Here is a 14,901-nt window from a genome sequence, read left to right as displayed (position 1 = left end):
TCTTAAAAATCAAAGGAAAAAAACAAAGTAACCTGAATGGTTAAAGATTAAATAATTATGGCAGGTGGAACACCATAGTGCAAGCATTTCATTTGTCAGCCACTGTTTCATGAACCATTTGAACCACCGAGCAAGCGTAGTGTTTACAAGATAGCAAACAGCAAAGCGTTTACAACACTGTGTTCAGACCATTTCAAATGGTAAAACTCTAACCACTAATCTTAGTGTTCCTGTTCTCTCTCAGAGGAATTAACAGAGTGTAGTTACTATGAATTACGCCAACACAATATAATCAACATAATATTGTCATTTACACTGAAACAGGTGTAATACTGTACTAGTGCTATGAGCTCCACCGTTCAAAGTCGCCCACAAAGCTCTCTCTTGCTACTCTACATGAGGTTATGACAGACATCCCGCTGATTTTGTTCTTGAGTAAACCCTTAGAGAAGTGAATCCACACATATTGCACCTATTAAACCTTTCCCCCCGATAGTGGGATATAATTTAACATGCTGGATTTATCAAATCTTACCTGAGTTTTTAAAAACAGCTTCCCTCTGTTACAATAATTTAAATATTTCACTCTATTCTTAAGTGGCTTCCAAAAAAAACAATAAAACTGAAAAATCAACGCAACCCCATGATTTTGCAATAGCCTGAACAAACACTAAATACCTTTACATGAATGAGAAATATTATGTACACTGCTCCTCCACCTCTTACAGAGGCAGAGACTCTATAAATCATATGAGCTATAGATAAAAATAAAAAAAGTCCACATCACAATTATGAATTATGAGTTACATATACATAGCATTTCCCTTTCCTTTCTGTTTGGATATTTCATTCTGTGGCCGATGTAGCACCATAGTAATGTTTTGTGCAAGGCTATAGCTCTAATGAAGACCATAGCCAGAGGTGACAAATACTACCTGCTATTGGCCAGCAGCGCTGGTTCCTGTTGGCAAAAAATGCTACCCAGCCAACCACAGTGGATGCTAAAGGTGTTTTGAATGTGCATTCGTTCAAAAGCGAAGAATCAACCGTCTTTGTAGACAAACAGAATGTCCTCGTCAGTTCCGTAGCTTCTTCTGGCCTCTTCAAAATTACTAAAGCTTGTGCAGCACACACCTGTCAATCAAAAAGAGGGGTTTACGTGAGATGCATTTTAATGTTACTGCCATGTGTGAAGACTCTGTATAATCATTAAAGGAACACTTTACTCAAAAATAAACATTTCCTGAAAATGTACTCACCCTTAGGCCACCGGAGATGTAGAGGAGTTTTTCTTCAACAGATTTAGAGAAATTTAGCATTACATCACTTGCTTATCAATAAATTCTCTGCAGTGTCAGAATGAGATTTCAACCAGATGATAAAAACGTCACAATAATCCACACTAAAGGCCTTAAAGGGTTACTCCACCCCAAAAAGAAAAAAAATTCTGACCCCAAACTTTGAACAGTAGTATATATTGTTACAAAAGATTTCTATTTTAAATAAGTGCTATTCTGTTTGATGTTTTATTCAAAGAATCTTGAGAAAAGTATCACAGCTTCCAAAAAAATTGTTTCCAACACTGAAAATTAATCTGCATATTAGAATGATTTCTAAAGGATCATGTGACACTGAAGACTGGAGTAATGATTCTGAAAATTCAGCTTTGCATCACAGGAATAAATTCAATTTTAAAGTATATTAAAATAGAAAACCACCATTTTAAATTCCAATAATATTTCACAATATCACAGTTTTTTTCTGTATTTTTATTCAAATAAACGCAGCCTTGATGAGCAGTAAAGACTTCTTTTAAAAAATCATTAAAAATGTAAACTTTTGAACAGCAGTGTATGTCTAGATTATGAAACATACGTTGCCTTAATCAAAAATGTTTCTTTAACATTGATTTCTGTCATTTTGACAGGCAATCCACCTTATTTTGATGACATCTTCCATACTTTTCTGGGTCTTGACAGTGTTATTTACTTGGCAGTTTCCCGGTTTTCATCCAAAACATCTTAAATTGAGTTCCGAAGATGAGCTAAGCTTTTATGGGTTTGGAACGACATGGGGGTCAGTGATTAATGAGAAAATTTTCATTTTGGGGTGGAGTAATCCTTTAATTAATCACTTCACAAGACATATACTGGTGGACTAGAGTTGTGGATTACTTGTGGATTATTGTGATGGTTTTTATCAGCCGTTTAAACTCATTTTGACGACACCCATTCACTGCAGAGGATCTAAATCTATTCTGATGAAGAAACAAACAGCCTACATCATGGATAACCTGAGCGTGAGTAAATTTTAATTTTTTTGGTTGAACTATTTATTTGAAAATAACCCAGTGCTGGGAAGTAACTAGTTACATGTAACGGAATTACGTAATTTAATTACAAAATAAATGTAACTGTAATTAGTTACAGTTACTAAGAAAAAAATTGTAATTAAATTACAGTTACTTCTGAAAAATGCCAGCGATTACAAAGGGGATTACGTCAGAATTTTTTCACACACTCACCCCCACTTACAGATTTAATTGACTTCAATAAATTGCATTGTCTGCTCTAAAATGAGATACCAATGTTTCAGGAGTTTAGAACACAGAATAGGACACATGCTTATTCGATAACTGTTTTATTTCCTATTTGTGTTTATAAATAAACTTTATTTTTTAAGATTGTTTTTTCCAAGGCATTGTTAGATGCTCGTGTTTCCTGTCATAACTATGCAAACATTTAATTTCAAACCCAGTATCACAGCTATTAAACTATTTCTTATGATGTTATTTATGTTATGATCTTGTTATGACAGATAGTGCAACTGCGTTCATGGTGACCCTAGTTTGATTCCCGTCTTGAGGTCCTTTGCCGATCCCGATCCCCTCTCTCCTCCCAGCTCTTTCCTGTCATCTCTCTACTGTACTATCACAATAAAAGGCATAAAAAGACCCCCCAAAAAAAGTAAAAAAAAAAAAAAAAAAAAGTCTGAAATTGTGGTGGCTTAATTCTGATTGGTCAGTCACGACATTCAGGGCAACTTCAGTCAGTGCTATATGCTTGATAATTTTTCTTGGCGGAAGCTTTGTGTTTGATTAGCTAATGAATTATTAAAGCTTAATTCAATATTATGTGGACAATTTCTTAATTCTGTCAATTTGTTTCATAAAAACGTAGCTGCTGCCTTTTTTTGTACACTGTAATGGATTATAAGATAACTAACAAACTAGTACTACTTCCTTAATTATTTATGTGGTGAAATGTTGTGTAAGAAAACTGGTAAGACTGCACTGTATACCTAAAATGTCTAATGAACTTGCCGTTTGCTAGCAACTGATTTCTTCATGGAAGCTTTGCGTTCAGATATTTCTACTCCGATCAATATTTTGTGTCTAATAATTTTGACCTAAACATCTAAATAATCTATGAAGCAGTTGTGTAATAAGTGAGATAATGTTGTTGATAATGTAGCCAGTTGTTACCGCACAATAAAGATGATATATTATCCCTTACTTAATTCAAGTGATGAAGGATTTTGAAAGTCTGACAATAATCAATGTTGAGTGCTACTGTAAGATTAACTCTGCCTGGTTTAAATGTTTCAAAATGAATAACAGTTAAATATTTGAAATTTAGAAAAGTAATCGAAAAGTAATTAAGTAATAAGTTACATTACTTTTAGAAAGTAATTGAAAAGTTACACTACTTATTACATTTTAAATCAAGTAACTTGTAATCTGTAACCTATTACATTTCCAAAGTAACCTTCCCAACACTGAAATAACCATAATAAACACTATAGTACAGCTGTTGGTTCTAAGATGTACTGTAAGTGGCCTCCAAAAAGTTTTTGGAAATAAATAAATATAATAAAAACTATTCACAAAAAATAATAATAATTAATAAAATAAATAAATAAATAAATAAATACATTTTTTTCTCTATCAAACATAAAAAAGATATTTTCCACTAATATTAGACAATCCTAAAGTATCCAAATATATTTATTTTAAATATTTGAAGGTATAGTTCACCTAAAAATGTAAATTACTCCATGATTTACTCAACCTTAAGAAACCTTAAGTATATATGACTTTATTCTTTTAAACAAACACAATCTGTCCTGGCTCTTCCAAGCCTTAAAATGGCAGTGAATGGGTGTTGAGATTTTGAAGTCCAATAAAGCGCATCCATCCATCATTAAAAGTACTCCAAATGGCTCTGGGGGGTTAATAAAGGCCTTCTGAAGCAAATTGATGCGTTTGTGTAAGAAAAATATCCACATTTTAAACTTTATAAACCATAATCTCTAGCTTCTGCTAACTGTCGTATGTGTATTCACGTAGGAGTAGCGTGAGCTCCGGTAAAAAGTGATAAACGTGGAAGAGCAGTGGAGAGAGCAAAACAAAACACCGGTCACAAATTACAAGTACAAAACAAGGATTTGTAAAGAAAAATGTCAGAATTTTGATATATAAACCAAGAGGAGACTGATTTTCCTTTGCTTTAAACAAAAAGCCTATTCATCACCGGAGTCTACATCCCACATCATCTGCTGGAAATGCCATTCTCTCGTGAACGCATGTTAGCGAAAGCTAGAGATTACTGTTTAAGTTTTAAATTGATTTTTATTTCTTACACAAATGCATCGTTTCTCTTCAGAAGGCCTTTAATAACCTCCCTCCAACTCTCAATACCTATTCACTGCTATTACAAAGTCGGGAAGAGCCAGGCCATTTTCTAATATAACTCCGATTGTATTTGTCTAAAAGAAGAAAGTCATATACACCTAGGATGGCTTGAGGGTAAGTCAATCATGTGTTTTTAATGTTTTGTATTAAAAGTGTGCTTGTGCTGTCTTTAAGAAAAATGACAATTCTCAATACATACGGTCCGAGTAGGCAGGATTGTTGTAGAAGATGCTGCCGGATTTACGGTTGAATCCACACACCACCACGAAGTGGCCCTGGTAATCTGGCTTCCTGCAAAAGCATTTTTGACCCACAGGGAGGAAACAGCAGTATTTGACAGGCGTGGAGCACAGCTCACACACCAACACCACTGCGTTGACCAGCACGATGGCCACATGACCCTGCTCCAGGTGGTTCTGGATCTCTTGAACAGTAACAGAACTACAAGAAAGAGATGTAATTCAATTTCTTCATGTTGATAAAATCTTGAAATTAAAAAAATGTTGACATGAAAGATCTGGAAGTATATACACAACGATTAAATTAAATTATACTATTGTGCCTTGATGAAATTTAAAAATGAATATACACATTTACACCACCAGCCAAAAGTTTTAGACAGTAAGATTTCTCATGTTTTTAAATAAGTGGCTTTTGCTCACCAAGCCTGCATTTATTTGATACAAAATACAGCAGAAGCAGGAAAATTTTGTAGCAGTAAAAAAGTTTTTTTTTTTTTTTTTTATTACTCCAGTCTTCAATGTCACAAGATCCTTCAGAAATCAGTAATATTGTGAAATATTTCACATTATTACTGCTTTTGCTGTATTTTGGATCAAATAAATGCAGGCTTGGTGAGCAGACGAGACTTCTTTTAAAAACCATAAAAATCTTACTGTCCAAAAACATTTCATTTGTAGTTTTGTTGACTTGGTTTTTTCAAGCATGGAATTTTGTGTTTTATATTTTCAAGTTTTCAATGACGAGTTTTGTTTGTTAGTTTAGTGTTGTATTAAATCCAATGGTTTTTCAAGCATTTAATTTTATATATATATATAGGTTTTCAATGATAAAGTATCAGTATGCGCCACATAAAAAGAAAATGTGCTAAAAGTGGAAACCTCACCATTTTTTCACCAGAACTCCTTTGCTTTCAGCCTTCAGAAACAGTTCATTTACCCTGTCCTCCTCCGTGTCAAAATGCTTTTTGTAGAAAGACTAAAAGCAGAGGAACACAGGAAATGGAAAAATTATTCAGATGCCAAGGTGATCACTCTGAACGTCTGAGTCAGATCCTCTGATTAAAATTACAGCTCTTCATGAATCATGAATAAAATCAAGAACATTAATTGCATAAATGTACAAAAGGCCCTGACTAATGCCATAATGCCATTTTCTTAGAAAAATGGACTGAAAAACATCCATTATTTCCTGCGCTGCATATGACACTCAGCCTGTACTTTATCTGCAGAGATCACGACCGTATCACGTGATTTGAAAATGTACCTGGTTCCTGAAGCCCTTGTCCACACCGAGCGTCTGTGTGCAGAAGCAGTGTCTGACCCCCAGCTTACACATGAGATAAGCCAGGTCAATAGTCCACACGCTTTCCGTGAACTCCAGATCCAAACACGCTCTCTGAAATTCCTCCTCACTTACTGGATGTAAATACCTGTGCATTAAAACAAAAGTTTAAATATTTACCATTAGAGTAACTGAGTGTGCATAATGCATCACTTAGGATTCATACTTACTCTAGTACCATTCTCGAACAGGCCAGGCCACAATCCCAGTGGTACAGCTGCCGGATGACCGGTACATTTAACATCACATCATCTGGCAAAAAAGGTCAGAAAAGAAGCTGGTAAGGTCAATGAACCACAATGAGAAGCTCATGATGCCTTCACATTATCCTAAGTTGCTTTATTAGGGTTGTATTGAGGGTAAATTGGTTAATATTTGTACAAAACCATTCAGATATACTTCATTCATGTAAAATACAGGTAAATGAGAGTTAATAACAACTTATACAAGTCAGACACAAGCAGAATGAGAATAATACACGAACAGTTGGTGTAAATTCCATATATCCGGGTTGTATTTTGTCCAGTCCTGTATACGTTACTAGAGAAGGGTCATGATTGTTATAACGCTAGTTAGTTTAACGTTACATTTACCAGTCATTTCGGATGTTATAAACGTCATTTAGCACAAACTTACCGTTCATGATCCAGTCGATGTGTGTGTGTCTCTCTCTGTTGTTGTGTTTCAGTGATTTTTAATAGCAGGGCTTGATTCATGAAGGCTGTCTGCTAACGGGGTTAGCCGGACAGCTGTTGCCCTCTTGTCCTCCACATTAGAGTCGCTCGAATCTGCCCATCTTCTGTTCACTGAAAGCTGTTAATGTACTGTTGACGAAAAGCGGTGAAACGGTTACAAACGATACTTGTTAAGCACACGCCTTGTGGTCATTCCCAGGGATGAATGTTTCACTTCCTCTTGTCACTCCAACCACAGTGAGCGTCGGCGCATTCAAAATAGGCGGAAGTGTGCCCTCTGCATGCAAGACGAGAAATGACAGGTAACTCCACCTCAATTCGACATAAACAAAGTGACGTAAAAAGTTAGAATATTTATAGAATACATTTGATTGAAAATATATTTTACATTTAAACTTCCAGCAAAGAGTTTTTAAAGAAGTCTCTTTTGCTCACCAAGCCTGCCTTTATTTGATCCAGAGTAAAAACATTTTAAAATGTAACTTATTCCTAATCTAAAGCTAAATTACTCCAGCGTCACATGATCCTAAAGAAATCCTTCTAACATGCTTTTTGGCTGGTCACTAAAACTTCATTATGAATATTATTATCAATATTTAAAAGAGCTGAGTACATTTTTTCAGAATTCTTTGATGAATAGAAAGATCCAAAGCTCAGCATTTATCTGAAATAAAAAGCTTTGTAACGTTATACACTATACCATTTGGAAGGTTGAATTGAGTATAATTTTTATTTTATTTATTTGGGAAAGAAATTATAGCAATTAATACTTTTATATAGCAAAGATGCTTCAAGTCGATCATAAACAACCGATTTCTATTTTAGATAGATGAAATATTTTTATTCATCAAAGAAAACCTGGAAAAAAATCTACTTAGATGTTTTCAACATTATAATATTAAATGTTTTTTGGGCAACAAATCAGAATGATTTCTGATGGATCATGTGACTGGAAATTCAGCTTTAAAATCACAGGAATAAGTTACATTTTAAAAAAATATTTTCAAATAGAAATCAATTATTTAAATAGTCAATTTCAAATTTGTACTGTTTTTGCTGTACATTGGATTAAATAAATGCAGGCTTAGTGAGCAGAGAGGACTTAAAAAAAATGTAATCTTTTAAAATTTTTGACTGGTAGTGTATATAGTAACATGCCATATAGGCAACACAAATTAAATAATATAATACAATAAACCCATTTAATATTTTCTTTTTTCAAGATGAGTAAAAACAAGTATTTTTATTTATAAAATTATTATTAGCCTATTTGTATATGAAACCATTGGCGTATTAGTCTGTATGTAAACATGTGATATTGTGAATTCTGTTTTTTTCTTCTTTTTTTCGTTCTTTTTTTCAAACCAGGTAAACCAGACTATTTACATGGTACATTTGCGATTAAATGGGTTCATTCTATTTTGTTTAATTTGCTATGCTTGTGTGCTTAAACGGTGTGTTACTTATACCTAAATACAAATTAACAGAATGAACCCATTCCATCACAAATGTACCCTAAAACGTGTTTTTAAAAGCGCGTTTTTACTGGTTGGAAGTTGTGTCATTCAGTCCGGTAGGTGGCAGCACGTGTCTCTAGTACGATAAAATCCCCGGAAATTCGATTAAACACCGAAGACGAAATTATTTGTGGTCGTTTGGTGCACGTTTGGGTGAGTTTTGATTCATTTGGTTGAAAGTGTTAAAACTGGATTGTGTCTGTATATGGTTATTTAAAGACTTATGGTTAAATTATTGCCTTCAGTTGCGTGCGTGTTTTTATTTTGCTTGTTTCTAATAAACTCGCGTTAAGTTCCTGACTGTCTCATTCATTTAGTCTTTACAGCTTCCATTAGTATTCACCTCCTCGTTTTGTTAAAGTTATTTCTCCACTGTTAAAGTTTTCTACGGTGTCTTATTTTTTTCTCTCTCTTAAAGTTCACAGATAGCTAGTTAAGATGTCCATCGGAGTGCCCATCAAAGTTCTTCATGAAGCAGAGGGACACATAGTCACCTGTGAAACGAACACGGGGGAGGTTTACAGGGGCAAACTGATCGAGGCTGAGGACAACATGAACTGCCAGGTACTAAGATTTGTCCTGTGTATTGCAAACTAACCTTCTGCTTGTCTTCTGAAATGTGACCCTGGACCACAAAACCAGTTGTAAGGGTACATTTTTTGCAATTGAGATTTATACATCATCTAAAAGCTGAATAAATAAACGTTTCCTTTGTTAGGACAGGATGATATTTGGCTGAGATACAACTATTTTAAAATCTCAAATCTGATTTGGCCAAAAAAATCAAAATATTTAGAAAGTTGTCCGAATTAAGTTCTTACCAATGCATATTACTAATTTAAGATTAAGTTTTTATATATTTACATTGATAAACAGAAAAATCTGTAATTTTTTTTTTTTACCAATAGTGTATTTTTGGCTATTGCTACATATATACCCATTCGACTTAAGACTGGTTTTGTGGTCCAAGGTCACAAATACACATTATTTTCCCTTAATAGAATTAATTACCAATTTTTAGCTGTTTTATCGGTCCTTACATTGGAAATTAATCCTTGCACCAATCCTGTCTCGTGTTGGAAAGGTTATCTTTATCTTTTTTTTCTTTCTCTAAATTGTCCTCTAGATGGCAAACATCACAGTCACATACAGGGACGGCCGTGTATCTCAGCTGGAGCAGGTGTATATTCGTGGCAGTAAGATCAGGTTCCTTATCCTTCCTGATATGCTGAAAAATGCTCCCATGTTAAAGAGTATGAAGAACAAAAATCAGGCCGCTGGTGCAGGTCGAGGAAAAGCAGCTATTCTCAAAGCCCAAGGTATATACAGTCTCTTTAATCCACTCCATGCATCTAACATCAAATATGCATTTTTCAGAGAAGTGGTGTGACGTTAGCAATTTATAGGGCTGGACCAGAATATTCGTTCGGTGGGTTGGCTTTTTTTTTTTTTTTTTTTTTTTTTTCATACACCTTGCGTCCCCCTCGAAACGGTTCTCATTCGTGCTTAAATATGAATGAAGAAGATCAGACTGCTGCGCCACTAACACAGAAACAGCAAAAAAAAAGAGAGAGAGAGAGACTGAGCAATATTTGAGAGACACTATAAAATGCAGACCCACTTGAATGGTGGAAGCAAAACTAGGGCTGTGACTGTCGCAATGACAACCGTGATTCAGCGTTTAAATGCACGCTGTAGGCTAAAGCTGACCGCGAAGCCCCAGCAAAAATAATTACCATGAATGTGTCGGGGGAAAGGAGGTATTTGAATTATTTATTAATAAACTAGTATTTGACACAAAGATGAAGTTGACGATCCTGACTCGCCAATTGCTCGTTGAACGTGCCTTTAATGCCTAAATGCATATTTATGGATTAGGCCTATAGCTAATGAAAGAGTTTTGTTTTCGATTTGAATTATATTAGTCTTTTATGAGCAAAAATGAAGTTTCACATCGCACCAGCGCCTCCATGTTCTGCAAAGCGCACTTCAGCTTTACTCTCCGCACAAACGGTTTGATATGCACCTTATAGCACATATATGCACTAATAACACATTTATCTAGGTTAAACGATTCAACTAATATTGTGATATGCTTTAAGTTTTTTATATCTATGGATTGTAATCGAAATAGTGATGACTTGAGAGGGCTAAATTGATCAGTCTGCCGCTGACCGATTGGACGTTACTTCAAAAAAATAAATAAATAAATAAAATTTAACAAATAAAGAATGTTCTAAATTAACTTTAACCTAAATAAACGGGGAAAAAAAGTGTAATCACTTTGCTATTAAAAACAGCAGCTGTGTAATGGGGAAGGGAAAGAGAAAAAGACGGGTTCCAGTCGGACTCGGGCCAGTAACTCTGATGAGATGTCGGAGAAGGTCCGGGCGAGGTTGTTAGGAATTTTTGCAACGAATGTTTGTTTAATAGCCTATTTACCATTCTTATTGAGGCTAGTTTCGTATTTAAAGCCGCTTTTCCACTATCGGGCCGAACCGTTCTCAATGCTTAACCGTTCTGTTCCGTGCCGATCCGGGCCAGTCAGCACAGATACGGTTTGATTTTCCACTGTGGTGCAGATAACGGAACTCTTTGGAATGTAAATACAAATGCGTCAAATCGTTGCCTTGGGAACGCAAGAGTAGACAGCCCCGCTTCTACTGTTATTGTCCTTTTGGACGCGATATGTATGTTTGAGTTTTTATTTTTTCCCGGCACTGTTTTGAACTTTTCTTAATGCCCTTCTCTGCAAGACACTGCGCTATAATTTTAAAAACTTTTCGTTTCTCTTTGCACCCTCCAGCTGTTGTTGAATTTTTCTTTCTGTCCAAATATCAATATTAGAGCAAATGTTTCATCCACAGACCAAAGTGTCTCAGCCATTTATATTTATATTTACCGTATCTGCTACTGCGCATCCGCTTAGCCATAGAGAAACTGGTAGCCAGGCAACAGCGTGGCGACGTCATGCACACGCATTTTACCAGCCCGGTTCAGCACGGTTGTCTAACCGTGCCGAGAATTCCGGGCCGAGAACGGTTTGTAATCGTTCCGTTCCGTACCAGGCTCAGGTGGAAACACAACTGGAACTGTACCCGACCGTTCTAAGAACTATAGTGGAAAAGCGGCTTAAATGTATTATTTATTTTAGCGTTTTCAGGGCTCGCAAAATTTCAAAATCTCTGGTAGCCCCTCGGGCAGGTACTCTTCAGATTTTGGTAGCCCGAAAATAATTTAACTAGCCCAAATAAAAAAAATATATATTTTTTTTTTTCTTTTTAATATAGAAAATCAGATAGGAGTCTAAGGCCTGGTTTTGTAGATGGGGTTTAGCCTAAACCAGAATTAGGACATTTAAGTAATTTTTATAACCGTGACTTAGAAAAGAAACTATAGGCCTACTGGTGTGCATCTGGAGACAAAATAAAGGCACTGATATATTTTAAGATCAGTCAGTCCAAGTTTCTTTCAGTTGAAACAGCTCAGATTTACATTTAATCTAGGACTAGTTTTAAGCCTTGTCTGTGAAACTGGGGGTAAATGTCAATGAAAAATGTTTTCAATACACAAATACAAACAAATATCATGGAATGAATTTTATTTCACAATAGTGTATCTGCAGAATTTTTAAATATCAATTTAAGGCAATTTATTACCCATTTTAAGAGCTGCACAAGTAAAATGAACAGTATGAGTAGGATTGGAATTAATTTTTCGGATTAGCAAAAAACAAACAAAACCAAAAAAGTTTGTTTTTTAATAATTACTGAATGCTTTAAGTACTTCTAATCCACAGCAAAAACTACTAGCTGAACTAATAAAGTCACAAAACAACAATTACACAAATGACAAGTGTAGATGAATACAGCATAAAGTTACTAATAAAATCAATAACACTAGTATTCAGGTGCAGACATTTAATAATTTATTGCAAAATAACTAGTGCTTCTCAATGCAGGTATTTATAGGATGCTGTCTCTTTAAGGCCAAATGCACAAACCGAATACTGGCACGCATCTCTTTCTCAGCTGTTTCGGTTCACTGAAGACATAACCTACTGTGTTTACCAGAATACCAAAACGGGTATTTAAACATCTCTTTGAATGGAAACACGCATAACAAAGTTAAGTTAAAGAGGAATCAATCTGTGAATCGTCTGAATTGTCTCTCTCTCTCTCTCTCTCTCTCTCTCTCTCTCTCTCTCTCTCTCTCTCTCTCTCTCTCTCTCTCTCTCTCTCTCTCTCTCTCTCTCTCTCTCTCTCTCTCTCTCTCTCTCTCTCTCTCTCTCTCTCTCTCTCTCTCTCTCTCTCTCTCTCTCTCTCTCTCTCTCTCTCTCTCTCAACAGACCTGTGTGTTTTTATCACTAACACAGTGTCCGTTCTCGAAGCATGTAAGCTCTGCCTACTTGAGGCGCAACGCTTTCAACTCACAATGTTCTATTAAAATTTATCAATTCTGAATGTGTTATGTCCATATTGCACCAAAATGCAACACTGCACTCCCATGGGTGCACAGCAAAAATCGTTTGGTTGAACTGTTCTCGACATAATAAAAATGCAAACAGAAAGACATACAGAGATTTCTGCCTTTATTAGAGAGAAGAATATGTTCAGCCCCTCCCACCGAAGCTTCGAATATTCGGTGTTGATTACTACCGAAGCTTCAAAGCTCAAAAAGTGGTATTCGGACCAGCCCTAGCAATTTAAATATTTGTTTTTTTTAATGAAGATGATATTGAAACCGTGATGAAACTAAAGTTTTCATTAATGTTTTTGCAGTGGCTGCAAGGGGCCGTGGCCGGGGTGGACCAGGACGAGGGAACGTGTTCCAGAAGAGGCGCTAGTTTAATGTTGATAACTTGTGTGTGTTGTTTTTTTTTATTGTACCATTTTGGTCTGATTTATTTTATAATGTTCATTTTATGCTTTGGGAAATAAATGGGTGAATTTTGCTATTTTTCTGATTTTTGTTTTTTTTTCTGAGTTTTCCGGTGTCTTAGTTTTGTGTTAATCATCTATACTAAATGAGCTGTCAACTACAAAGACAATACTGCAAAACAAATGCAGTGAGGGCATTTTAATGTGTTTTCTTAAATATTTATAGAGGGTTTGATCAGTTACTCTGATGCGTGGCCCTATTGGCGATACTTGGATGTAAACAACAATGGATTGCAGGGATAATGTACTACTGAATACATTGTTCTGTTAGTTTATGCTGTGTAAGCCACAAAAAAAAACATGTGGAAGCTGTTAAATTATATGCAAAAGGACTTGGTATGGTATGCAGGGAAGGGAGCAATATTTTGACAAACGAAGTTAATAGGTGGTTAAGATGCGTATGAACAGTATTAAAGGAGTAGTTCACTTCCAGAACAAAAACTTACAGATAATGTACTCACCCCCTTGTCATCCAAGATGTTCATGTCTTTCTTTCTTCAGTCTTAAAGAAATTGTTTATGAGGAAAACATTTCAGGATTTCTCTCTATATAATGGACTTCTATGGTGCCCCCGAGTTTGAACTTCCAAAATGCAGTTTAAATGCAGCATCAAAGGGCTTGAAATGATCCCAGGGGGGTGTTCCATAAACCAAGTTTACCAAATAAATCAGGCTTATTTCAGTTAGTCTGATTTATTTTGAGCCAAATCAAGTGACAATATGTCAGACTAACTGAAATAAGCCTGACTTATTTGGTAAACTTGTTTTATGGAATACCCCCCAGCTGAGGAAGAAGGGTCTTATCTAGCGAAACAATCGGTTATTTTGTAAGAACATTTACAGTTTATATACTTTCAAATCTCTACACACAGAGCTGGACAAGACAAGCATTTGAGGTTAAAAGTATATAAATTGTAAAAAAAAAAATATATATTTATTTTTTAGAAAATAACCGATCGTTTTGCTAGATAAGACTCTTCTTTCCTCGGCTGTTATAATTTAGAGCCCTTTGAAGCTGCATTTTGGAAGTTCAAACTCGGGGGCACCATAGAAGTCCATTATATGGAGAGAAATCCTGAAATGTTTTCCTCAAACATAATTTCCTAACGACATGAACATCTTGGATGACAAGGGGGTGAGTACATTATCTGTAAATTTTTGTTCTGAAAGTGAACTACCCCTTTAAGATAATTAGCCTAATACTTCACCTACCTGACTGAAAATAAAAAGAAACACCAATGTAATTAGTTTTTTTCTTACTCTGGAAATCCTGGTTTAGTTAGGCCAACCACAAATGCCTTTTGATCCTCCAGACTTTTTATGCACTCTTCTCTTTGATTTTGGTACAACTTTCGGCAGTCTATAGTACTCCAAATGTTTTTCCTGGTTTTACCGACTAGTACAGGCCAAAACATGACAATAGTTGAACATTTTCAGACCGGTTTGGTTACGTGCCATTGTTTACTCTCAGTG

General features: G+C 35.4%; 2 protein-coding genes across 2 annotated transcripts; one reads left to right on the top strand and one right to left on the bottom strand.

Moving 5' to 3' along the window:
- Nucleotides 1-96: 96 nt before the first annotated feature.
- Nucleotides 97-7,236, bottom strand: gucd1 (guanylyl cyclase domain containing 1). Its single transcript, XM_073819380.1, has 6 exons — nt 6,914-7,236; nt 6,448-6,529; nt 6,200-6,365; nt 5,820-5,911; nt 4,893-5,134; nt 97-1,134 (listed from the first exon to the last, which is right to left on the bottom strand). The coding sequence occupies exons 1-6, from the start codon at nt 6,918-6,920 to the stop codon at nt 1,043-1,045; spliced, it is 681 nt and encodes a 226-aa protein (XP_073675481.1). The 5' UTR covers nt 6,921-7,236; the 3' UTR covers nt 97-1,042.
- Nucleotides 7,237-8,549: 1,313 nt separating this feature from the next.
- On the top strand, nt 8,550-13,446 carry snrpd3 (small nuclear ribonucleoprotein D3 polypeptide). The gene is made up of 4 exons (XM_073819712.1): nt 8,550-8,642; nt 8,908-9,053; nt 9,616-9,808; nt 13,271-13,446. Exons 2-4 carry the CDS (start codon nt 8,928-8,930, stop codon nt 13,333-13,335), a joined length of 384 nt encoding a protein of 127 aa, XP_073675813.1. The 5' UTR covers nt 8,550-8,642; nt 8,908-8,927; the 3' UTR covers nt 13,336-13,446.
- The last annotated feature ends 1,455 nt before the right edge of the window (nt 13,447-14,901 follow it).

Source organism: Garra rufa, chromosome 15 (genome assembly GCF_049309525.1).
Source record: "Garra rufa chromosome 15, GarRuf1.0, whole genome shotgun sequence".
NCBI lineage: Eukaryota > Metazoa > Chordata > Actinopteri > Cypriniformes > Cyprinidae > Garra > Garra rufa.
Note: the sequence above shows the minus strand (reverse complement) of the source record. Positions and strands in the feature narration are given on the sequence as shown.